The following is a 26,446-nucleotide window of genomic DNA, read 5'->3' as shown; positions in this document are numbered from 1 at the left end:
CACTTGGATTCCACTAATATTCAACATCGCTTATGCGCATAAAGTTATCCTGCAATTATACAGACACATTCGCTCATACAAACCGTCTTAAGAAAGCAAAAGTTGAGCACTTGTGTGAAGAACGTCGCACCGTTCGCCGGAAGTGCGAACGAAATTATTCAAAGCGCATATGACGGTTGTTAATGGCCATAATATTTGTTATCTGTTTGCTTTCTTCCTGACTGTAGTATGCTGAGATAATTTCAGACACACTGTTAAGGCACAGATCTTGGGCGTCAGTAAAAGCTCGTCCAAAAAGGCTTAGCGAGGAGTAGAGGACGCTTGTTAAGGGTTTCCGTCGTCGCTAGCAGGCCTCAGTGTTTGCGAAAACTTAGTCTTCTATCAGCATAAAATTTGAGTGTGAAATATGTGATGACATTAGGAAGACATCATAGTAACTTTTGTGCAGTAGTGAGGTCGAATTTATTGCGTTTTCTTAAAAGTTCTTGCGCCAACGCTGGGCTCAACTTTAAAACACCTGTGACGATGCGGCTTGCTTTTCGCCCACTGCGGTAACAAGAAGCAGACGTTTGGCAAACAAAATACGTGTAGGGCTCAAGGTGACCAAATTTCAGTTGTAGTTCACTGGTACTAGACGGGATTACTGACATTGAGCTCAAAGATGCACTCGTGGGGTGAGGTGACCAAGCCACGTCTTACTACGTTTGCATAGGCACGCACAATATCCGGTGTTTCGGGAACCAAGGAAAGTGCCCCAGTCTTCGTTTTGTATCGCTCGAAAATGAGTGTATTATACATTCGTAAAAAATCAGATAATCCAAAACGCAAGCAGCGTGTTCGGTCGCGGCGTGATAGCATGAGATGAAGCTGCTCAATGGAAAACGAAACTGAGTGGCCAACTAGTTCCCAGAGTGCACTGCGTGGTATTTCGTCGTGATGGGGCGCGTCGGTTTTGGAAGAAGTCTATTATACGATTTCGATTTTGTATTTCTTTGGAAAATGGCAGGCCTGACTGTATTTCCGTGCGATACGGGGTACTGTCTGACGCATGGAGATCTGCTAAAAACACAGCGAGAAAAGACTGCTTAAAATATAATAAGGGTCAACGTTTTTTGTGTTTTTTTTTGTTCTGCGTTTTCTTTGCTTATTTTTTTAATGAATACATATTTTCGGTTTTTATCGGCGAATAAATGTACAGCTAAACGTGACTTCCGCCACTCACTTTCTCCTCTCCACTTCTCCGACCTCCGTGTGGAGGTTTCAGTTTCGGTTCCCAGCAGTTGCGTTTTTTGGCGTTATTAAAAATATAGTTGACTCTGTAGCAGAATATTAATTAGGTAGTCTTCGGACACCATGATGAATCGCCTGAAAAAAAAATGAAAACATTTTTGGGGGGACGCTTGAACAGCACGAGAACTTGATAGCTGGTGTCCAATGACCGCCCACCAGCTACAACGAAAAGTTGTCCCCACCCTAAATAATATTCTTGAGCTAGCGCCACCTGAGCCCCTAGCGTCGTTTAGAAAGACTACGTCGACTACGTCTTCCGTTTATCAAACGAGGAAGTGACAGGGCAGTGACGTTGTAGGCGGGTATCTGTCGGCTATCGTTTTATCGTTCTATCGTAGGCGGTACGTTTTGTTGTCGAAGCGCCGAAGGCCGGCGCGAAGGCAAGTGAGAATCAGAGCGATATCGGCCTGCATTGTTTTACGACCTGCGATACTTGCATCCCCTTCCCCATCTTTCAGTTCGCGCAAAGCCAAAGCGTCGCCGCACTGTCCGTTCACGGTAAGTCGATCGGCTTGTTTCATTTATCGCCGCTTTAAAAGAAGTATTTCCCGGAAGCATCGATAACCGCAAACATCTGGGCGTGCTGCTGCCACTTTAGGCTTACTTTTATTTCATGCCTGCGGGTCAATTTAGTCGAGCACTTCCTGACAGCCGTTGTACCAAACGTAGCGGACGTAATCTGCGTTTTATTTTATTTCGAAAATATATCTTTTCATGCGGTGTAAACATTACGTTTTCGTTTATGACCGATGACTCACGAGCGTGACACGGATTATGCCAAGCGCACTCCCGTTCAGGTTGATTTGTCATCGCGAAATTAATTCGTTGTAGCTGCGCTGCGACTGCGTGATGGTTCACGGAGTCCGCGAGACCACGTCGACAATTTTTTTTAATTTTTATTTTGTTATGGAGGTCTCGGCGGACTCGTTGAAACGTAAAAAAGAGAACCGGTACCCGTTATCGAGTGCTCTGCGAGTCGTTACGCGAGCAGGGCATTGCAATCAACGCGACCGGCGATTACTTCTCATTTCTCGCTTCAGCCCTCTTTTCTGCCTAAAACGTGAAACGGGGCTGCGAGCTGGCCGTCGTTTTTAGGTCAGGATGGGATTTTTGTACTGCAGTTTGCTTTCAAGTTGACAGATCAAGAGCTTTAGTCGCCAAGGACGCGTTTTGCAACGTGACTGGAAAAATATTTGACTTAACGGTAGCACTTCAAAGTTCACAGTTGGTATTCATATTCGTATGTCACCGGAAGGTAAAAAGAGAAATGTGGCTGCCCTCTTTAAGTTGAGCATGACCTTGGACCTGTTGTTAAACGGCAAAGAACGGAGGGTGCTGGTTTTTCAGCATACAGAAGCATTATATAGGCAGAAAGCAAAGAAAAAGGCATTCATTCTCTTAAATCGTGAGCCACATGACGACGTTGCCACAATCTGAGCTGTCAAACATGGTATGTTCCACTTCCCTTCGAAGGTAAATTCTGAAATGGCCTGTTCTTGCGTGTTGTACTATGGTGCCTTGAACACCTATCTGACTGGTGTGTTTACCACATCTTCATCTTTTGTCACTTGATTTCCGCCTTCATACCTGCGTCATTCTTTTGCCTGCTCCGATATTGGCAGACACCTTGTTCTGCTAGGGGTCGCTCTCTGGCTTGACAGTTCACGGAAGGTTGAGCGGCCACGAGTTCAAATGCTGGAACAGCCATAACACTTGCGTTTGCTTGTCTTTTTTTTTTTCCTCAACTTTTGCACTTGATGGGCAGGGTTCCTGCATTTGACGGCGGGGCGTGCCAGCTACTGCGAAATCGGCTGTTGCCGCTTTGGGCGGTACATGACACTAAACACACCGGTCGAAGAATCGTTGCAGACGCTGTAGGGGCATTGCAGCCACCTGCAGGTTGTCTGCGCGAAAAAGGCTACGCTTCGTCTCGCTGTAACTTGGCAGACGGCGAAGGCCACGGTTTCAGCGAGCCAATCGGCGCGTCGGAGGGAAACACATGACCATACTCCATCTCGCTAGTTGCTTGCAGTGCCGTCGAAGCCACGGGCGGGAGAGAAAAGCCGCTTTTGTATGAACCTGTGAGTGACTGGCTAATCTCGCAAAGGAGAGAAAAAGCAATGTCTGGGATATAGAAAGGAGAGTTCCTCCTTTGCCTCTTCTCCGACTGCTCGGGTTGCGCTCTCGCCGCAGCAACTTTGGTACGGGCTGTCACGTGCTTTGCCTCCGTTGCTCTGACTGCCTCAAAGGGGCCGTAGCGTTGGTTCTTGGCCGAGTTACGGCGAACCGGAGTATGGACCGTGTGGCGGCGTCTACCTCCCAGTTCCGATGAGCGTGAGCCCCTTGAGCCAGCTGGAGGTGCGCTGCGTGCTGCACTGGTTCTCCCTGTGGGGTCCGCCCGAGAAAGAAGCCTTCCTGTCCACGCTGCTGGCACGGGTGGCGCCCTCCAGGGACCCGCAAGGCAAGCCCCTCCTTGCCTGCCCCCTCCGGTGCAGCATGCAGCGTGCACGCTTAGGTCATAAGGGAGACGTGACTTAGACATACCCCACAGTTGAGAAACAAATACTTGCTACTAGAAATCTGGCTTTTTACCAGACAAAAATAGCCATTCGAGAACCAATTGTTCGAGGGTTTGCCCACTTTTTTTTCACTTCAGTTGCGTTTTTATAACAATGCAAAACTGAATATTTTAGAACTAAGCTGTCTGTGGTGTATCTTCATTAGTAAAAGTACTAGCATCCATGAAACACTTTTTGTGAATTCCGGTATGCCAAAAAAAAAAAAAAAAAGCATTAAAGAAACTGGGAGCACAATCTTGGGCTCTTGGAGAGTGCAAACCCTCAAGTGACTTTCCGGAGTCTCACATCACGGTCCTTTGTGATGCTTTCTTTGTGAAAAATTTAGTTCTCCTCTTGGGATGTAGGGGGGGGGGGGAAGAGAGAGAGAGAGGAGGGGGGGGTGGAAGAGGGAGGAGAGGAGTTTATAGCTCGTAACTTTGGTTTGCTGACTATCAGAACAGGTGTTTCGCATATGTGATGGGTTTATGACTTCCGGCATTTATTTCTTGTATGATTCAGCATCCCTCAGTGTATCAGTGGCATAGCCAGGGTAGAAGCTTATAAGGCTTCAGCCCCCCTCCCCCTTCCTCGTGAAATCCAACAAACCCTATAATACACACATGCATACCCCTCAACCACAAAAAAAAAAAAAAAAAAAAAAATTGTGAACATTTTAGGCATCTTGTTACCCTGAAAAAAATTCCTGCTGTGCCACTGGTCTGTTTCATCTGTTTCACTTCAGCACATTGAGTGAACCGGCATTGTGTGAATCGGCAAACGGAGATTTTTAGAATTGCCGTAAACACGAAAAATATATCTTGATTGCCCATGCATGAGAAACATAAACATTCCTGGTGTTCACATTCCCTTCAGTACTGGAGTGCTACTTTTTAAGATGTCAGATCAAGATTCACCAAATCTTCTGGGTTTTTATTTTCTGATACGGTCGAACAATTATTTGGTATGCATTCAGTGGTGTTTTCTTTTTTGCTAAATACTAGAAACCGGTAGGGAATTTTTTAAGACATAAACAGCAATCGACTAGCAAACAAAATATAAGGGTGCAAGCAAGACATTGTACTTCACCAGATCTTGTTTTCTATGTGTTTTCCTTTAGTGTCTGCAATCTGTGAATTCTGGTCACTATTAAAGTTTAGTTTTCGCTTACAAAACCAAGTTAATGTAAAAAAAAAAAATTGGTGACCTTAGTTGCTTTTTTTACTCTGTTTTTTTTTTGCCCAAGGTGAAAAATCCTGTGTATGCGAGGTCATTGTGGTTCGCATGGGAAAGCCTACTTGGCAGATCTATCGGGAGGAGGGTTATCTCTTTGCGGTGTATCAGAAGTTTATTCAGGCTCCTAGCAACAAGAATGACTGTCGCTAGGTGCCCGAGTCCTAGCTCCTAGCAACAGTCCCTGCTGTTGCTAGGAGCTGGGTTGTGTAGAGCTAGAAGCCTATGTGGGGCACAGGTTCGTTTGCTTCTTGCACAGGTGTATGCGGGGCACAGGTTCGTTTGCTTCTTGCACAGGTGTTGCGCTGATGTCAGAACGCTAAACTTGTATTAACTGGTAAAAAAAAATAGTGGGTAGTCTTTAAGGCATCTAGCACTGAGGTCTGTCCACTATCCTTTCAATCAGAGCACGGCATCATTTGGACATCATCGCAACTTGTGCTCAAGAAGCAGACGACTTGCTCTCCACATAGCTAGAGTTGGTCCGGGGCAACCAGTCGCTGGGCTGTGGACGCACGAGCTATGCCCTCTGCATTGGGTGGTAACTTAGGCCACCTGGCGAAGGGGCGGCCACGTAGTGACCCCGCTGTCTCTACGCTCCGATGCAGGAGACCTCTCCCTCGAGCTGAGCCTGCTGTCGCTTCAGGGGTCCCTGTCCAGCCCGGGCAGTCCCCAGGTGCTGCGCTGCCAGCTGTCACTGTTTGAGGTGTACTTCTCGTCGTGGGACGCCGAGGGACAGCGCACTTTCGTGCGGCTGCTGGCCCAGAAGGACCCGAGCTTCGTGCGGCGCTTCCTGATTTCCCTCGAGCAGCGAGAGCCACTGCTGGCCGCTACGCTGGCGCCCCTCTGAGACGGCGCAGACGAGAACCGTACACGCGGCCGAGGTGGGTGGGGGTGCGTCAAGCCGTCTCCTTCTGCAAGGCAGGGCTGCACTTGGAGAGAGTTTGGTCAGTGGGAGCAGCGAGGGCATGGTCACAGCAGCTACGGCGCTGCCACTAGAGCTTGCTCGTGGTCGTAGTGTGAACTGAATGTAATCTTGGCCTTTCATTATTTGCACCTGCAACCGGATTGAGGAAACGTGGAGTCGGACGTTACAAAACTGCACAAAAGAGGATGCCTTAAGCTGACTCGTTTCGGAGGTTGGCAGCCTCAAGCTGTAGTCCGTCCCCTCGTTGAATGTACGCCCACGAATCTCCTTTTCTCGGTCATCGAGGGTTTTCACCTTTGACTCCTGCGACATTTGAACTAAGTAAACTAACGTAATTACCGATTTTTGCACACTGCCAAAGCTTTTAGTTGGCCAGAAGACATTCCTGTTGAAGGCGGCCACTCTCCATCTGACCAATGGACCTTTTTCACATACCGACGGCACCAGGCGGTGGCTGCACAAACTAAAAATCGAGGAAGTGACCTACCTGCGCTACCAATCGATAATGGGAGCTACGCTACCAGTTTCTTCACTCTCTGAGCAGCAGCGCCTGCCCAACGCGACTTTAAAGAGGAGCATCTGTGGCGTCCACCAAAACGTTGTGTTTTCCTTTCCGTCGGCATTCTTTTTTTGTGTAACACAATTATATATATGCTGCAGTTACGTGTTCTACTCACTGATATACAGCCTCCTTCCGAATTTCCTTGATTTTTCGTTCCGACTTCCGCCGCTTGGCATCAGGCGCTCGCGCGTGCGCAGAACGCTTCTCGGAAAAGGTCCATTTCTTTCCTTCCTTCCTTTTCATGTCAGTCACCCGAGTTAGCGTGCAAACCCACTCTCGGTATACGGCTGTGCTGTGAGCCATCCAACTTTAGAGAAGCTTCTATCATATTCATGTCATTGTCACCATAGCCTGTTGCAGGTTAAGCATAGCAAGACAAGCCCCTTCCACAAAGCTTTCTGCTTACCACAATTGCTAGTTTTCTCCTCTCCACTTGCCTTCTCTCCGTCATTTGCTCTGCTAAAGCAGAAGGGGTGGAGGTGTTTGTGGGAAGAGCTTGTCCCGCTATTCTGAAGCTGCAACGCACTAGATTAATCGCCAGACTATCTTTCGTACTACTCTGCCTCAAAACGTCCGAGTTCAAAGATGGCGTTATTGTATCATCGTCCAGCCCAATTCGGACATACAGCGCAGCACTAAATCGCCACTAGAAACGGCGCTGACTTGAAAGTAACTCGGCACTGATGCCGCGCTGTACGACCCCGGAGTGCGAGTTTCGTCTGCTCCTGGCGCAGGGATTGCGGAGACGTCAGAACATCGAGCTCTAATTGACTCTGATCGCAGAATAGCGGGTAGACCTCGATACAAACTGCCTTGAGGTGTACCCACTATCCGTCCAATCGGAGCTCGGCATTCCGACGTCACCTCCACCCCTGCACAAAAAGCAGACGAAATCGCGCTCTGCATAGTGCAAAGTCAGTGCTGCATGAGCAAGATCGGCGCTATTTTCAGAACTGACTAATAGCGCCGGTGGCACTGTGCTGTATATGTAAACAGCTCTTCATCGTCACCAATGTAGGGAGTTTTCAGTTGCGACGTGACCGTTGTCGCTGCAGATGCTGAGCCAGAAGGGACCCGCGTGCAGTGCGGCGGAGCAGGCCGCCTACCTCGTGAGCTGGTTTGGCGAGTACAGCGAGCTCCAGCGCGACGACTTCCTGCGCGTCCTGGCGCGCAAGTACGTCCACAACGCGGGCCTCTCGGGGCTGCTGGACGAGCTCTCTCTGGGGCAGCAGAGGGCGCCCTCACTCTTCCAGTGCCGCATGACCCTCTTCGAGGAGTGGTTCCAGGGCTGGAGCGACGAGGACAAGGCTGCCTTCCTGGAGCGCCTGCGTGCCATGGACCCAGAGTTCGTGGAGCGCATAGCGGACGCGTCGTTGTCTGCTCCCTCGAACGGCGTCGCTTACGAGAACCACCACGCGTCGGTCGTGAGGGTCAACGGCGACATTTTAGGGGATGAGGAAGAAGAAGAAGAGGAGGAAGAAGTTGAAGAAGAGAAGGAGGTTCCGCTTCGCGAGGATGCGCGTGAGCTGGAAGAGAAGGAGGAAGGATCGTTCGAGGATTCTGAAGAGGACAAGCTGAACGGAGTGGTCGCCGAAGAGGTCGGGAACGGCGAGGAGCTCGTGCTTTGATGACGTGTCTGTCGATCCACGAGGACGCGCGGCCGAGGTTGAGCGAACACTTCGTCGATCTGTGAAAGTGAAAGGGACGCCGTTATGCGAGTGGAGACTCTTGCCGGGATGTGTGCTGGCGGACTTTTTCTCTCCTATCCTATGTTGAAGCGTTCAGTTTTGAGTATTATTGATTGGGGCGAGTTGTGGCAAAAGAGCTGGTGTATCAAGGCGGGTAGATCCACGAAAAAAAGCCTTTAAAAAAACAAGCTCTTTAGTTACTGATGGGGTGAGAATGGCGGGGAGGTCTTTCAAGCTTCGATGGCACTCTGCCGTCTCGTAAGTTACAAGTGTGCATGCACCTGTCAGACCACGATGGAAGGCAGCAAGCGTGTGCCAAAGGCCAGGTATCCAACAGAGACGCCTCGCCATCGTCGTGCCGTCAGTGGCTCTGGTGGTTAACCTGGGGCTACCTCTATCTTTTGACGTTTGTTTGGTCCACCGTTACCCCTCTACTCGCAAATACTAGCTTACAGAGTTGGGACTTTCAAAAGTTGATAGCCGTTATTCATGGACACTTGCTAGCGATGGTTTCGAGACTCCCAACACAATGCCCGTGAGAGCAAGAACGGAGGCGACATTCTTTGGCCGAAGAACGGCAAGCGCGACTTTGTCGTCTGCTTTTCATTCCACGAGCGGAGGCGTCAATCCGAGGCAGCCAGCAACCTTCGACAAATTTCGAGGTACACATGCTAGTCCCGACAAGGGGTATCATTCTTCGAGCCATGTGGTGCGCGTCTCCCAGGGAAGTGAGCTAGGTAAAAGGTGTTGTCTCAGGGGTGGAACAAACTATGGACCTGTCGAGAGCAGCTGGTTTGAGGGCCTCTAAAAGTCCCAGAGGATCTTTTATTCTGTAGCGGTGAGCTCGAGCAAGGCGCGTCATTTCGATGCCCCCTTTTGCTGGGCGTACGAAGCACGGGAGCTGGCTTCCAGCATGGGCTCGGGTCCTCGTCTTGCCATTTCTAGACAGACTTCTCTGTCGTGGTAGTAGTTGCCCTTTCCATTACGGATTTGAAATTCTTTTATTTCAGTAAGCAGAGTGCTTGCTTGGCCGAATGTCTTGGAATCTTTGCCGTGACATTTGCACCGCCGCTTCGATCATTCCTTTGCTAAGACATCGCAGAAGGTTTTTTTTGTCTGCACTCTTGCATTTTTCAACAGCATTACGTTTTGCGGTTTTTTGACCACTGGGCTCGCTTTCTGTATTTGCCCAAGTTTTTCAAGGGGAACTTGCGGACAGTATTATACCCTGTTTGGCACATTTCACAGGAAGAATTGGTGACAATTAACCGCCTACTGATTATAAGAGTAACTGCAAACATTGCACTTGCGAAGTGGTTACTCCCATGTTTAAGCATGTTTAATCATGAAATACCAACTAGCCCAAACTTCTACTTTAGTCTGCACCACAGTGGCAACAGCTGAGAGGGAATGGACCTCCAAACGGCTGCTGACCTTTACAAAAGGTTGTGCATATTAGTTGTGCCCGAGCGATCCTATTCTTACGTGAAAATTTCAAAATGGCAGCCTTTCAAAACATGTTTGTACACGACGGGAAACTTTCAGTTGAGTGACTAACCTCCACGGGTTTTTTGTGAAGGCTGTTGCCTGCAATACTGTCATTGTTCCCGGGCGTGCATGCCCGGCGAGACATTGACACATCATTGAGCATTCTTTCATGAGCATTCCAAGCTTGGCAGTTCAGTAACATTATCGGGGAAGGAGGGGCTTTTGTTTGCTTGCATCAATGAAGTTGCGTGCTTGCTATTCTTGCAGTCTGCTTTTTTGCAGCCTCTATTTCTGATCAAAATGATGCGTTGCACTTCTGTGTTATTGCCTATGGCCAAGCTTAAAAAGATTAATATTTTCTTTCTGAAAATTTATGGAAGTGATTGTATTTACCGTATCACTGTCATGGAGCCGCATCAGCATGTGGTGGCCTGTTTGTGTGGCGGTCATTTTATATGGTGTTCATTAAGTTTTTGACAGCACAGCCTAGAAAGAAAAATGCTTCCAGTGGCGTAGTTGGCTACAAGAGGGACTGTACCACCGTGCTGCTAAGCAGGCAACGAATATAACGGGCAGCTATGGTATTTCTGCAAAGATTATGAGTATTCCACTCGGAACTGGGGGCTGACATCAGTATTGTAAGTGGACTTTCTTTTAGCCCAAGCATCTCAAGGAAGCCACGAGCAGCTTTGCTAATACTTTACCATTTTAGCATTTTATAAAGAACACAATGAGTGCACGGTTAACTTGGCACCTTGGGGTAGCCTTAAGTTGTGGCAAGATCTTTTTTTTTTTTTTTTTTCGTATGGTTGACATTTGCATGTTTGCCATTTTTGCTGCTCACTTTTACTCTGGAGTACAAACCTATTCCTGAGCGGAACTTTTTTGCATGTGAGTGTATGGTGTTCGTCTAATGGCAATATCTGCCTCAATAATGGTACTATTGGTATGATTGTCAGTTTTATTCTGAAATAAAAGGTATCCTGTACGACTTTTATTTTGTTTCAGCCCCTCCTACTACACTGCCCCAATACTCGCAAGCTGGCGGCTTTTATTAGATGGCTTGTTGCATTTGTTAGTAGTACATACTTAGTTGTTGCCCAAGGAAAAGTCTGCGTATTGCAAGTCTGACTGCTGTATATTCGGTATGGGTATCGACTTGGTTCAAGAGTTGAAACTTTTTATATTGATATATTATTTCAGCACAGGAAAGCCGCGGCGCCACAGAAAGGCCTTTCTAAAGGCACACCAGTTCATTGCCCTGTTTCCAGGGTTGAACTAGCTGAAACTGGACAAGATGCTTGGCAGCTGTATGGCTGTATTTTGATCTATCGATCGTTTTTAGTTGTCCATTTTTAACGGCGTGGTGCAAACAAAGGGGTCTGTAACTAAATTAGATTATGCCTAACTAATTTCTGAAAACTTTTTTTTTATTAGTTTATTTAATTGTGTTAAGAATCGCTGAACCACGCTGAAAGCGCAAAGCCGAAACCATTCTGAAACCTATCAAGGTTCAGTTTAGGTGAAGGCGTTGTGTTTGCAAGCTGGCGTTGTGTTTTATTTTCTTAATTAAGGTATTACATTCGTGTGATATAACGTGGGCGAAACAGTTAAAACAAAGATGCATAAAAAACATTGAACTGAAATATAGAGCCGGGGTGGCCGCCGTGTTTAGCACCGTTCCTTGAAAAACCGGTATCGTTCAACAACATTGGCGCATGGCCGGCTTATTTTTCTCATTTTTTTTTTTCTTCTCGTTTTGTGTGCTTGACATTAACGTGTCTGTGCGTGGTTCGGAGTTTTGACTGTATATCTCAAAGTTCTAGCGGCATGAAGATTTGATACATCGTGTCCCTTCCGTACAATGGTGTACGGAACTGAATAACTTCGCCGCACTGTCAACGCGTCAGCAATGGCCACCACAGATCAAATGAGTAAGTTAGGAGCAAGGAACAAAGTGACCCCAAAAATAGGCTTCCTTTGCTTGGGGCACACACCGTTGAACGGCGTATTAAGAGCAACGTGGTGTCCCATTCCCTACCTTTGCACAGTTCTGAATTCTGAACTGCGATCAGGCGTCTGAATTCGCGTCTCATGCTCGCGAGCTTTAGAGATCGTCGACGACGTCAGCGCATGACGACAAATTGAAACTCGATCTGTCTTTTAAATCAGCGAGGATGTTGAAAGCTGCACAAACCGTTTCAGTCATGCAGATGCGAGTCTTGTGGTGCGTTGAAACATACGTGTTCACTGTTCCACCGAAATCGCTACGTGTGTTAGCTAACGCGCTGAAAAACTTCACGTGTCCTGTTGCACTTCTCACAAGCTTTTTTTTTCTTTTTTGTTTTTTTGTTTGTTGTTAGTACCTCGACCCGTGCTACAGCAAAACCGCTCTGTTGCTGTTGTGTACAACGTCTTCTGACCATCCAAGTGGATCACTAGATATTCTAAAGTTCGTAGCGCTGTACTGTTTCAGTTATTACTCGTAAGACTTCAAACATCAACTCGCTCTCGTATCAAAAATATAAAATAAAAATGTAAAAAAAATCTTAGCAAGGTAACAGCAGGTAAAAACAGGTCGATCATCAGTCATTTTCTCATGGGACCATAGTTCGTGTCAATCTATGTGCGAGCAAAGCCAAAACTACAAGCATTAGTATGTTGCCCTAGACAGTGCTTGCACTGAAGCGGCGCGCATGCTCGGCAAGAATGCTAAAAGCCCAAAGCTCACTCTTGTAGTTCCTGCTACATTTTCGCTTAAAGTTAAAGGGAGTGCACATGTTTGCAAGTACGACCTCAAAGCGCCACCATCTTGCCCAGTGGGGTGCGCTTTAGCGCGTCATAATCCAATTACGACGACTTAGCAAGGCATAATAATCGGATTATGACGTGCCTAAGTGCACCCCAATTGGGCAAGATGGCGGCTCCCTTAGGCCATACTCGCAAACTTGTAATCACTAGCTCATCTTTACAAACAAACCCAAACACCCCCAGCAGCCGCGTCCGGTACCGCGCTTGCGTGATTGAGTGTGGGCAAGAAGTGCTGTGTCCTACGTGAGCAAACCATTGGAATGTCACGTCAGCGTCAGTGTGTCTCTCAGCACTTTTTCACATTCAAATTGTTGATTCTATGTCTTCCTAGCAATGTCTTACCACTTTAGTGGTAAGACATTCCGCGTGGACGCCGCAGTATGTACGCTAAAACCTGATTCGCATGATAAGATTTCGCTCGCAATTTTCAGTCGCGACGCCGCTCGGGCTGCAAAAGCGTGAACCGTAGCCGAGATGGTTGACGTCGATACTGAAAATCGCGAGCAGAATCGGACCAAGTGAATTAGGCATGACAAGTTGGTGATGGCCACTGGTAACAATGATCAACATCTCCTTGTATCTACTGTTTACACGGAGTTTATGCTTAACCCAAACAACCTTTAAACTTACAATATTTTGAGACCTGCACTTACTTATCGCTATTCCCCGGTTAATGTTTGGTCCACAGACCGCTAGATTTGAACGAGCATACGACAACAAAGAGGCAAGTTCGAAAGAGCAGAGGACAGTTTGAACGATCAGGCGACTGTTTGTACTTGAAGACGCTCTAAACATCATGGGTGGTCCGGGCAACTTGGCGTTTTTTCCGCATTCATGTTGGAACAAAACAAATAAATCTGACTACCAGAAGTATCCGTGAAACCAACCAAAAGTGCAACCAGATGCCGCATGCATTCCTCTGTTGTTTTGGAAGAAAGCAGACAAAAACCTGCCCCCTCATCAAATTGCCGCAACTGGGACTGTACCAAAAGAGTCAGGAAACGTTTGAAGGTCAGTTTTCATGTGTTCTCTGCCTGCTCGGTTCGTCCAAAAACATGGATATTGGTCATGAAAAAGAAAAAGCAGACGCTTTCGGACCATGATTGCTTGTGCGGGAAGCACTTTGGGTGGAATTCACGAATACGTGTGGTCTTCAGATTTATTTTTGTTCCAACGTGAACGTGGGGAAAACCGCCAAGTTGTATGGACCACCTGCGGACTATGTTCAGTGCATCATCAGGTTCAAACGGCTGCCTGCTCATTTGAGCTGTCATCTGCTCGCTCAAACAGTGGCCCGTAGACCAAACATTGACCCTGTAATTGCTATAAGAAGTAGGTGCAGGCCTCAAAAGACGTGTAACTTGGAAGGTTTGGTTGGGGTAAGTAGGCTCGGTGTAAACAGAAGATATGGGATGTTGATCATCATTACCAGTGGCCAACACTGACTTGTTACGCCTGATTCACTTGGTCTGATCCTGTTTGCGATTTTCAGTATCGACGTCAACATCTCAGGTACGGTTCACGCTTTTGCAGAATAACGAGCAGAACCTCATCATGCGAATCAGGCTTCAGCGTGCATTCTGCAGCGTCCACGCGGAATGAATCGCCGCATGTCACATCATTCACGCTAAGTTTTGTGGTGTGACGAGCCTCGTTCATTTCGCTGAGGCCGCCAAAGTAATCAGACGTTTTCAGGAAGATGTAAAATCAACAACTGCAACACGAAAAAGAGCACGGGGACTCACACCGACGCCAACAACATTGTATTCCAATGGTTTGTTTATGGACGACGGCGAGCTTCTTGTCCAATTTCCATAGTGCATGCGCGGCGCCGGCGGCGTCTGCTAGTGGCGCTCCGGTTGTTTGTAAACATGAGTTGGTCTATAAGCAATTTTTGGAAATTTTGATTGAGAAGATGGGGCCTATTTTTGGTAGCAGATGTCATTCGTCTCCTTGTATTTGCGGGAGCTGTCAACCGCCATTTCCTATTTGAAAATTTTTGAAAATTGCCTGGAACTTTTGAGCGAATTATGGTAAGCTCCGAAACTTAGGCACCTGCTTGCAACCACTAGTTTGGACAAAAACTGAGTGTTGGACGACAGATGTTTATTTTTGTGAGCAGGAAAACATGTTTCACTTTTTTCCCATACACCCAGTATAACAATAACAATTAACCAATCAAACAAATCTTTAAAAAAAATGACAAAAAAAATTGCTTGAGGTGGTACTTTTTTTTTTCTGAGTAAGCGAAAATATGCTTTGTTCTGAAGAGGATTCTCTGTGACCAACGAACCTTCTGTTGAACGTTCCCCAGCAGATTCCCACTTTCCGACATCTTGTATTTTAGTTTCGACTTAGGCTTGGCTTGGCTTGTGAGGCATCTCTCTGGAACAATGTGTGACGACGCTTGGCAATGGTGCCTCCACCAGGCACGTCCCAGTGGGTGCAGTTCTTCACGGGGTCGGGCCTCCCCTCGGACGTGTGCGTTCGCTACGCGGTCATCTTCTCCGAGAACCGCATCCAACGCGGCATGCTGCTGGACCTCACCAAGGAGTACCTGTTCGACATGGGCATCCACGCCATGGGGGACGTCATCGCCATCCTCAAGCACGCCAAACACGTGCACACACAGGTGACCCTGCCAGTTCTTTTTACCTTCTCCCGGCGATTCTGGGCAAAGGCGTACATACTGTCGCAGACAATAGGAGCTGAAAGAGTCCTTTGTACTTCTTTGGCGTTCCTGCTAGTTGAGGTCCCGTATTTCGGACCGTTCGACAAATTGAGAGATAGTAGAGCTCGTGGGGACCGCAGATGCAAAAAAGGGCCGGGTGTTTCGGCGCGTTATGTCCGTGAAGGTACTTGAGGAGAAGACTCCCGGTTGTGCCCGAATGAAGCCGTTTTTTGAGGCACTTGTGTACCAGTCTGGAGGCTACACAGTGGCAGTTGACTTATTGCTAAGAGGTTTAGCTTCTCAAGTCCTGCCAGGAGCTGTTTTCTTTTTTTTAGGGCATAGGGTTTCTAACTTGGTTCTTGGAACACGGAGACTCCCTTGTGTACCCTCAAAAGGTTCTTTGAGCTTCTGCTTTCCTTGGTCGTCCCTGCACGTATGAAAGCGTTTTTCGACTTTAGGCACTATTTTACGAGGTCTGAGCCACTCATCAATGTATTACTCTGCGTCAGACACCCTCTATTATGTGCATTATTGCTTAGGATGTACATAGATTTATTTATGTACTGCTCTATTACATCAATGCCTGGACCCAAAGGGGTTCTTTGGGAGTTAGATTGTCTTGGATTGTCTTGGAGAAAGGTTGGCTGCCACTTGGAGGCACTTTAAGAGGTTTGCTTTTCCTAATTCTTCATACCAGCTTCCGGTGCCTCTGTGTTTTGAGGGTACATATTGCTTGTCTGGTGTCACCGAACCAGTGCCTCAGAAATGGTGTTGATGATGATGATGATGATGATGTCCCTCCATGTCTTGTGTGCTTCTTAACTCAGTTGCCTTGTTTCTGCCATCTCAGGAGGCTCAAGAGAAGGTGATGAACAGTGCATCCACTGCCACTAAGTTGGGTGAGTGGCAAAGCCTTCCACATTTGCATGTTCTTAAGCCACTAAAGTATTTGCTATTGCTTATTAGTATTATTCAATATGATTATTAGTATTATTTTGAAATAAAAACAAGCGTGACAAGGTTAGCAAAAATGCCACTTTTACAACATTCAGAAAAAAAAAAAATATTAATTCAACTCTAATTCATAATTTTTGTAAAAAGTTGTTAAACTTTTACAGTGTACTGGCACGTTATTTCCACTGGGTTTGTGGAAAGCCTCTCTCTGATACAAAGCCACAAAGTCAAGACGTTGCTTGGTGGACCCCAAAATGTGTGGGACTCACGGTGGCAGCTCCTGTGAGCCCGGTTGTGGTCTCCCGCGTTTCGTTGCAGCAGTGGGCATCCCCAGCCGGTACACCCGGAAAGTGCTGGACAAGCCACAGGTCCCCACCGCAAGGGTCAGCTTCCAGGACCCCCGGGACCAGACAGGTGGGGTCCTTCTCTAGGCCGCGACCGGTCTGTGAAGTCTCTTTGTTGCCCAGTTCTGCCGGTGCAACAGGCACTAAGCCCCACTCTGGCTGCTCCAGCAACCTTTTGCACTATAGTCCGTTTCACTTTAAGCTCAAGTGTAGCGGAAGCCACAAGAACGAGCTATGGACTGTCAGCGTCCCTGCCGAGAATGCGTGCTCGTGCAGTGCAAGCATTGTTTGGTGGGACACGCTCGTGCCACTAGGTTCGGCTGCGCTCGCACATAAAGTGGGACAAGCTATGGTATTGCCTGTTTGCAGATACATTCATTTGTCGTCTGCTACTGTCGCTTGTACGTAAATGAAAAGGCTGCAATTGAGGCGTCTTCAATATGTTTAGCGAGCAGCGTTGCTTGGAAATGTGATTGACTTATTAGGGCTTTGCACCAGTTAGCTCGAGCGAGGAAATCGTTTTATGATCCCTTTAAGCCCTGTTCCTCAGTGGACTGCAGCACTAAATCAACACTAGGTACAGCACTGATTCAGTGCTGACTTGAACGTAACCTAATGCGGTATCACTGTTGTATTGCTAATGGAGCATAAAGTCTGCTGCATCTGTAAAGTCAGTACTGTTTCCAGCACTGACCAATAGCGTCGAGGTAGCGTCGTGGTGTATGCATCAACAGGCCTGCAAGGCCTCTTCACAGATACGCCAAGGTGCTAAAGACACAGGGCTGAGTTTGGGCGATGCCAGGGGTGTATCAGCGCTCCTCTGCATATGACTTTGCCTTTTCCTGCATGCACACGCAATGCAGTGCTACCCCGGTGCTGAGTCAGCAGTGCTCGCTGACTGTAGCGCTGATTCAGCGCTAATGTTTTATGATATCAGCGCTGAAATGCATGTGTGAACCGGCCTTTATTGTCGTCTGCTTCCTTGTCCGGCACTGCGCGCTTGCAGACGACTCCGGGGGCGCCGTGGTGCGTCCGGTGGCCAAGCGCCGCTCGGTGGAGGAACCTGTCGCCAGCGTTGCCAAGCAGCAGAGGGGTGCCGGGTGGGGGGTGGCGGCACCTCCGCGGGAACCACCTTGGACGCCGCGGGTGGCGGCGTCCAGGGTGGCCCCCGTGGTGGCTCCGGCGCCCGTGGCGCCCCCCACGGAGGGCCCCACCCTCAAGGTACACTTGCCGTCGGGGCCAAGGGCCCAGCAGCTGCTCGAGAAGGCACAGGGTGGGTTTTGTCTGTTTTCATTATCGCCTTTATTTATTATTGTGTTTTAGGAGTAGTGTATTTGAGTGTTTGAGGGTTGTTTCTGTAATCTTTAGGGTTGTTTCGGTAATACCCGTGTCAGACGGGCAACTAAAAGGACCTTTACACCAAAGGACCCTTAATATAAATGTCATTTAGGCAGTGCCACACGGCAACTCAAATGGAATTCAGCGTAAAGGTCTTTTTCGTGAGCCTGAGTTCCTGCAACTTTTTTACGGCTGCTAAAGGCGTACTCTCGTCAGCGGCTGTCTACACTAGAGAAGCGAATTGCAATAAGATATCGTACCGTTATCTAAAATCAATGCCTTTGCATTTTCCTTATTGAAAAAGAGCATGTTTCAGATATATTCTGTACAAACCTTGCTCTACTAATAGTTTTTTGTACCCACGGCCACAGCTATCTAGTAGACCTCGTCATCGCCTGCTCGCGTCGTCCGCTTCAGCACTTTGGTTTTCCTCCTCTCTATTTTCCTTACAACCATAGTTATCTAGCTTTTATTTCTCTAGTTTATATTTTATCATCCTTTAATAGTGTATTACTATCCGTACCTATATAATTACTGTTTTTTTGTACATATATATTTCTGCATCTCACTCCCGCGTCGTGTGATATGCCGAACGACGGCGGAACGTCCACGAGTGAGAAGGGGTCGCCGCACTTCCATTGGAGCGTTGAGGCGACCTGGGCGCTGATACGACTTTGGGAGGATCAGTTAGAGGACCCCCGACACGTATGATGAACCTCAAGCGCGAGCACGACGCCGAATTGAACAGGGCAAAAGCGTAGCAGAAGCTCGGAAAGGAGTAGGAGCACTGAGCAATATTAGGAATAAGTGGGTAGGAGACGCCCAGAGTTGCCGCTAATTGCCAAAAAAACCACTTTGCTTGGGCTTAAAGGGGGCTTCGTTGTAATAACTTGACTGAAGTCGTCATTTTGTCATTTTTAATATGTTGTTTGCTTAGCAAAAACTTCAAAAATTATTTATATTGCCAAAATAATATATTTCTGGGGTGAACATGATTTATGCGTCTGAACCGAGCTACGAGACTTCAATCGCTGTAAACATTGTCTAAATGGCATTTACTTGCGCTGTCTGGCACGGCACAACGTAAAGGTCATTTGAAAATCCTAAAGGCTTTTGGTGTAAAGGTCCTTTTAAATGCCCGTCTGACAGAGGTATAGCTCTGCAGAACGTTAAGGCCATTTGAAAATCCTAAAGGCTTTTGGCATAAAGGTCCTTTTAAATGCCCGTCTGACGAGGTATAACTCTTAGAGCTGTGTCTGTAGCCTTTAGGGTCACTTATGTAGCCCTTAGGGTCATTTCTGTAACCTTTTGGGTTTTTTTTTGTAGCCTTTCAGGTTGTTTCCTTAGCCTGTAATGTTTGTGGCCTTTGGTTAGAGATGCTTTCAACGTGCGTCGTGTGGGTATGACCATCATTGACGTTCCTGTTTCCCACCAGCCCCGAGTCACTAAAGTGGATATAACGAACCGTGACATATCTTCCGTTGGGGATAACAAGACATGCATAGAAATGAGGCAATCAAATCAAAAAGAACCAAACTGAAAGTCAGTTATGGATGTGTCCAGTACAGCTGTCGAAAAGCGTGCCAGCCAGGTTGCGCGAAAATGTGTACAAATACGAGTTGAGCAATTGGGCCACTTCCGAGTTATGCCAGCTTTTCCAGTTCTTTCTACTTTTCGGGCGGTTGTCTCCTCGCCGTCTTGCGCTGTCTGGCGTTTGCCACTTCAGAGGCGACATTAAGGATGTTAACACTGCCTCGAACGCACTCTAGGAAGCTTGAGACCAATGCCCTTCTCTGTTTACGATCTTTCTCCACAGCGTCCTTGGGCGTCGCCACCGGAAAGCGTTCGGTGTTTGCCCGTCTGGGAGACAGCGCCGTGAGCAGCACCACCGACCTCGCACCCTCGAAGGTAGGGTTCCCTCTAACGGCCACCGCTTCGTCGCGTTTTTCACGGGGCACCCTTCCTGGGACCGGGACTAGGAGTTGCGGCTTGCGCAGTCCCCTAGTCTAGTTGCAGTTGGGGCCGTTAACTACCGTCGGACAAACGACGGTTGAAACAGCCTGTGTAACGAGTTTAATTTTGGAGAAAGTTGAGTCTTACAGTGGGGCAAGATGATGGAAAAGTTGTGACACCGATAAGGCTTTTAAAGTGCCTACGCGCAAAAGTACAAAAGTATATATTTTTATATTGGTTTTATTATAGCTAGTTCTGCTATATCAGGACTTCTTCTCTACTATAGAATACCGTGCATCCGCCCATTCCACACTAAGCGCTCATTCCCAGATCCGTAAGGTCTGAGGAAATTTGCAGAGTACATTGATATGTAAAATTGATGACCGGAGAAGCGCCCATCCCCTATTTTTTCGTGATTATCTCTAAATCTTGAGTGGACGCTTACCTGGTATTTTACGGTAGTACATAAACTTGGGTGCTTTGTCAAAGGCCCGTCCATGCGCTAGCGTCTACATGGAAGCGAGTCATCTAAGAGGTGACTCTGCAACTCCGTTCCACTGGAGCGAAGGTTTTGTAATACTTGGGATATCAAATGGATGTACGTTCTGAGACACGGTCTGAGAAACGTGAGTGTGGGAACTGGCCTTGGGGCTTGACGAGCGTGTCTCTCGGACGTCGTGCAGGCGGTTGCCACGGGCAGCTCGGTGTTCGGGCGCCTGGGGCCCAGCACAGAGGAGGTCCGGTCGACGAGCCTCGGCAGGAAGGGCCTGCCCCCGGCCTTCCACGGCGTGTTGGCACTGGCCGCCGAGGCGGCGGCACGGTCGCCGCCACCCAGTGCCGGCAGGGTCATCAAGCTCACCGGAGGTGAGTGGCCCGCTGCCTCCCTGTCCCTATATTGGAAGCCCTCTTAACCCTTTGGGGACATGTGAGTTTTCCACTTGTAGGCCCCCTCTGGTCAGAATGAATATAAGCAAAAAAAGAATAGAGTCAACGAGTGACTCCAGATTTAACTCTTTAATATACGACGATCATTATGTTCAGTTTGAAATGACTCTGCATTGTCCAGAATGTTTTCATTTGAATTGTTGAATTATATTATCGGTATTTGCGTAATGTACATACTGGCATTTGCTTTGCAAATGCCGGGTTTTACAGTGGAAACCATATTCGTTTCTCTGCCTTTTAACTTTCCTGTCACTGCAAACTGCACAGTCTCCCGACCGCGCCGTTTGTTAAACGTGGAGAAAGTAAAGGCTGCCATATTAAACGCCCAAAAGCGTGCGCAAAATGCCCTCTGTGCATGTAGCAAAAAAAAAAAAAGTGTTTTTTACGGCATTTGTTGAAGGCACAAAAGCTAAGTATGCGTACCAGTTTACATACCCGATAAGAGATGGCGCAAGTTGAAATTGTCGGGAGGCACCCGACGCTTGACTGCAAAAGAGAGATGGGCCCATTGGGGCAGCCCGGTGCTTGTCCGGAACAGGAGTATTTATTTGTTGGGAGATACCCGACAGACGACCCCAAAGAGTTAAAGGGAAAGCGATTGCTTTTCCTAGAAACCCTGCACGGCCCTTGCTTGATCATGTATATGTATTGACAGAAAATGTGTTTCATGGGTCGTTCTATACGAGAAGACTCTCATGAACGAGCGTCATAGTGATCGTCATAGGGATTGTCGCAGCAAACGTCACGAACAAGTGATGCGCACACGCCAACTGTGGCAAAGTCCACTCCCGCCCTTCCCCCCCCCCCCCCCCCTTCCCCCCCGGTAATCCGCCACTGTTCCGAAAAATCCACAAGATCACGGGGAGAGCTCTCCCCTCTCCTTCCCCGCCCCGCACCTCCAGCTGTTGCCATTGCAAAATACTCACGTGGTCACGCTGTGGCGACAGGCTCCCTCAAAACGTTGTACAGCACACTGGCTGAAGGCAAGTCTCCTTCAACGTGCCTTTCCACAGCGTAGCACCTACCGCTGTCCATCGCAGCAATTTTGCAGTTGTGTAATTATTCATTTTAAAGGCACAGTTTCAACTAGAAACTTGCTGGGCACCATTGAAAACTACTAAATGTACTCCCGTTACAATGACGTAAGGCACACGCAGCGTTTTATGGCGTTCCACAAAAATGCTTATTTTGGATGCGTTGGAAACCGTAAAGGATGGTCACGCATGATTCACTTTCTATGGAAGCTTCGAGGCTTGTTCACACACTTGTGACTGCTTACGATTGAACGCCTCACAAGCCCTTGTGGTCTCTTACGACAAGAGAACACACTGGCATTGTTTATTGGGTAGCCGTGGAACACCCGCAATTCCCGCACATTTCCAATTTTGTTTCCACATCAGTCTTTCTTCATTAGCTCGAAAAACCTTTGATGAAATTACGAATTACCATTTCTTTTAGATGGTCTGTACATTTGCTCTTGCAAATGCTGCAAAACCTTCGCTCTGGCGAAATGCAGTTCCAGAGTCACCTCGTAGATGGCGCCACCGTGCCTAACGTCTTCCCTTGTTGCGAAGCGTTGTGAGAACTCGGTCTTAAGTGAATGCAAGTGTGTGAACGAGCCTTCAAGCTGCCATATACGGCGGCTCTAGCTTCTGCGGGTTCCCGAGTAATGAGGGGTCTCCCACTTTGCCCACAGGACCTGACAGCCGCCCGGCGTCCAGGCGGCAGGTGATAGCGCCGTCGCCCGCTGCGACGCGCGGCCAGAGGCTTCAGTCGGCCGTGGGCTGTCCCGGGGGCCTGATGCTCCGCAAGTCGCTCTCGGACGCGGCCTCGGACTCCAGGATGGGGCCACGCTTCTCCTCGACTCCGGGTGAAACAGCACCTCGTACCCGTTGAGCCCGTATAAAAAATCTAGAGGGAGGGGTCTTCCTTGTTCGCGCACACTTCGACCGCCTTGTAACGGCGGAGCATAGATGCAGACGTCATTGGTTTTGGCAGACATAGTTGGTGTCCCTATGTGGAGCTCAAGTTTTGTCTGCGTCTTGAGCAAGGGTTGCAGTGATGTTGGAACGCGGAGCTCCGATTGGCTCTGTTGGAAGAATAGTGGGTAAACCTCAGTGCTAGCTGCCTTGAGATCTACCCACTGTCCTTCAATCAGAGCCAATCAGAGATCGACATTCTGACGTGAAAGCAACCCCTGTGCAAGAAGCACACCAACTTGCGCTCTGCATTGACTGGTAGGCTAATAACGAGTAAGCATCAGTGCTTTCAAAGAATACAAATTGTCCACAACTTCGGATGTGTTTCATAACACCAGTTTACCATATTTAGCTGGAAGAAGTTTCTGAACTTAGCTTAATCCGTATCCCTATTGACTCTTAGTTTAGGTAATAATGAGTGAACATCTGTGCTTTCAGAGAAGACAAATTGCCCCCACCTTTGGATGTGCCTTATAACACCAGTTTACGATATTTAACTAGAGAAAGTTTCCGAGTGTAGATAATATTTACAACTGCTTTTTTTTTTTCTTTATTTGACTATTTTCAATAATCTGCGAGTTGCAGATTTGCGACAGTAGCTGCCGTTGCTTGCGAGCACGGATCACTGGCGTTGACAAGGCGCACCGCCGGACTCGACCAACGCAGGTTCCGCACAGGCCGCCGGGGTCCGTTACCGCATCGGACCGCAAACGAGGTCCGCAAGAACCGGCGTGGCGCCGGTCAGGACCGTGGCAAGGCCCACAATGGTGGCAACCACCCGACAGACCGCCAGACTGGTGCCGACTTCGGCCCGGGCGGCGCTGGGTCGCTCCGGCATCAGCGGAAGCGCCGCCGCCCCACGCAACGTCTTTAAGCGTCTCGGAAACGGAGCCGGCGCATTCTAGGTCGTTCATTCGCTCATCTTTCTTGCGTTGTTGTCGTCGAGTCTTTTTTTTTTTTTTTTTTCTTTTGTCGTTCTCACGTTATTTGTGCTTTTCTCGAAAAGAGTGGGGCGCTCGTCTTCTCTGGTGCGCCTCAAGAAGCGCTCGTAATCCGTCGTCGTACCGGCTGAATGGGGAAGGTTAAAAAAAAAAAAAAACCTGTACAGAGAAGACAAAAGAGGAGGCAAAACGTGCAGAGCTGCGTTTTTCCTTCTTTCCTGAACCTCTAATCTCGGGGGTCTTTGCAACAATAAAAAAAAATGTCTGGGGTACTTCTTCTTTCTGGCTTAATTTAGCTGCTTTTTCACTGTTCATTTTTTTTTTTTTTTTTTTTTTTGAGGTTGGCTTAATTTCTAGACGAAACTCTGTTCAGGGTGATCAGTACTATTTCAAAAGACTTTTAATCGGTTATGCTTTTACTGCAAAATTGGTTTTCTTTGCTCGATTTCATCGTCGTAAGCAGCAGATGCCTGAACTTTCACAGCTTACGTTTCTGTCAACTCTCATTGTTATCAGAAAAGTTGACTTGTGTACCTCTTTTTTGAAACATAAATTTCTGGGTCCCATTGATTGGGTTTAGCCAATTAGGGTTTCACGCTTGGTAAAACTTAATTTCCTTCACTTGCACTTACTCGTAAATTTATACACATTTACCGTCGGGCAACCATGGTACATCTTAACTCCCTACCTGAAAACACTACCACTATGTTGGTGTGTTTTAACAGGGTAATTGGTATGGTAATGAAATTGTGAGAGTCCGTTGCTTCCTACATACCTGTCAGTTTCTGATATCTGTAACCAGCATCATTTTATGTATTCTTATTTCCCTTCAGTGAAAGAGTATTCGTGGCGACAAATTTTTTTATTTGCGTGTTCGGAGGGATGATTGACTACAACAACACTAAGACCAGTGAGTGGAACTTGATGGTCTTCTTCGTGTCTTGAAGGCATCGCTCGAGTATGACATCCTTCAAGAAAGAGGCGCCCCGCTTGACGGAAGCTCTGTCAAACCGCTTCTCATCACGTCTTAGATGTTCATCCATTCTTTGTTTGTTGTCATTTTACGCTCATCTTTGTAATAAAAGCAACGCTCGGAAACTTACTTTGAGCCCAATTTTTTCTGTCCTCCAGTCGAAAGAAAGAGAGCTAGTTTCCTTTTATACAGCTTCAATTACAGGAGGGACGCTTGTCGTTTGTAAATTGTAATGCACTCGTGCACTCATTTGTCAGGCATTTATAAACTGCTATTGAGAATACATCCGAGAATCTTTTGGAAATGCTTCATTCAAAAGGAATATTTCATCCTCGTGTTTCCTGGACCATGTCATTACTTGCTGCTCAATTTATTTTCATAGATCACCGTTTTCATAATGGATACAAATAAAGTTTTGGGCCGTTTCGCAAAAAAAAAAAAAAGAACACTGCAAAGCCCATTGTCAAAAAAAGTGCAAATCCGAAAAAAAATTTCTGATGGTGTCTACATTGTAAAGTACTGTACCTTGCACCATTTTATCATGTGGGTCGTTTTAACCATTTTTGTTGGACGCATTCCGCTCCATAGTTTTCCTTCTATCCACCCATCTCTTAGATTCGTTCACAGTTTCAAAATTATTTCGTCAAATGACCGGATTGCAGGCGCAAGGTTGGCGGCGATGCGAGAGCGTGCATGATATTCTTATCATGCATGTTTTCGCATCGCCGGCCTTGCGCTTGATGCACGAGTGCTAACTTTAGCGCACCCCGGTGCTCCCCAAGTGCTTCGAGTCGTCCTAAAATTGACTGATTTAGGAATTTTTAACGATGCTCGGCAAGTTTTACAATTTGGAACCATATGTGTATTCTCACTAATTAAAAATCAGTCAGTTTTAGATAATTATTTTGCTACTTACTATTTTTTTTAATTTTATTTTTTGCAATCTTTGATGTTTGTAATTGTGGCTAACAATTTGTTGCTGAAAAGAAACAATTACCCGGCTCTGATGTCACGTCGTTGCGCTGCTGTAGGCCCGACGAAGGCGCAAATGATCCACACAAATCTGCTTTCTGCGCACGCGCTCTGCCCATAGCGTCGGCAGACGTCATTTGTCTGTAGACGGAGTGTTGGTCTATACGGGGGCTTTGAGTATCGCTGGTTGCTCTTGGACTGGGGTTCTAATTAAAATCCCGGAGCAGCGTCTGCTTCAGGGGAAGTAGCGCGACGCACAGGGCTGACAGCGTGACGAGGATTGCGGGGGTCGTGCTGAAGCCGCTGCCACCGTAGCCGTCGATCTTGGGTCGGGTGCAGTTGTAGCGGGTGTTCTCTAGCATGTGAAGTTCGTACAGGGCCTTCTTGGCCACACTGGCTGAGGAAGGACAGTTTGAGCCTGCCGCCAGTTCGCACTTGAGCTTCTCCTCTCTGTCCCTGTTGAGGAAAAACACGGTTACTTCCTGCGCTGCACACTGTTACGCTGCCCAGTTCTCCACAAACACTGCCCGTGCTTAAATTCAGCGAGCTTACGTCCCGTTACAGATTCAGAGGACGGTGCTCACATGGCACGGTTATGTCAGGTGAAGCCACGACGTTGCACGACGCCATGACATCACATGCCGCTAAGTTCCCGCTAAATTTGGCGGCGAAATGTTCTGAATTCGTGCGCTTCTTTTTTATGCGGTCTGTTCTGTAAGAGGAGAGAGCATGCACATTTTTCTGTGTGGGAGCGCTGCACCCCGACTGACCTATCCTTTCTGTTCACACATGTGGCACTTCCAGCCAACTATCTGGCAGTG

General features: G+C 47.7%; 3 protein-coding genes across 5 annotated transcripts in view; 2 read left to right on the top strand and 1 right to left on the bottom strand.

The window, feature by feature from the left end:
* The first annotated feature begins 5,685 nt into the window (after nt 1–5,685).
* LOC115316759 lies at nt 5,686–10,735 on the top strand. The gene is made up of 2 exons (XM_029976218.4): nt 5,686–5,962; nt 7,624–10,735. Exon 2 carries the CDS (start codon nt 7,624–7,626, stop codon nt 8,194–8,196), a length of 573 nt encoding a protein of 190 aa, XP_029832078.2. The 5' UTR covers nt 5,686–5,962; the 3' UTR covers nt 8,197–10,735.
* A 706-nt stretch (nt 10,736–11,441) lies between these two features.
* On the top strand, nt 11,442–24,779 carry LOC115316758 (uncharacterized protein C19orf47 homolog). The gene is made up of 9 exons (XM_029976214.4): nt 11,442–11,678; nt 14,985–15,187; nt 16,077–16,125; nt 16,499–16,594; nt 17,531–17,797; nt 19,679–19,770; nt 20,499–20,679; nt 22,457–22,630; nt 23,406–24,779. Exons 1-9 carry the CDS (start codon nt 11,657–11,659, stop codon nt 23,642–23,644), a joined length of 1,323 nt encoding a protein of 440 aa, XP_029832074.3. The 5' UTR covers nt 11,442–11,656; the 3' UTR covers nt 23,645–24,779.
* LOC8036283 overlaps nt 24,524–26,446 on the bottom strand; it is a 56,503-nt gene continuing 54,580 nt past the window's right edge. For all 3 annotated transcript variants that reach the window (XM_042288726.1, XM_042288727.1, XM_029976217.4), the window contains one exon: nt 24,524–26,081. In XM_042288726.1, the coding sequence (XP_042144660.1) occupies nt 25,832–26,081 (250 nt within the window). In that variant the 3' untranslated portion in view covers nt 24,524–25,831. The remainder of the gene's footprint in view (nt 26,082–26,446) is intronic.

The sequence above is a fragment of the Ixodes scapularis genome, unplaced genomic scaffold, assembly GCF_016920785.2.
Source record: "Ixodes scapularis isolate PalLabHiFi unplaced genomic scaffold, ASM1692078v2 PGA_scaffold10__122_contigs__length_95168666, whole genome shotgun sequence".
Classification (NCBI taxonomy): Eukaryota; Metazoa; Arthropoda; class Arachnida; order Ixodida; family Ixodidae; genus Ixodes; species Ixodes scapularis.
The sequence above is the reverse complement of the archived record's forward strand: the minus strand, read 5'-3'. Positions and strand labels throughout refer to the sequence as shown.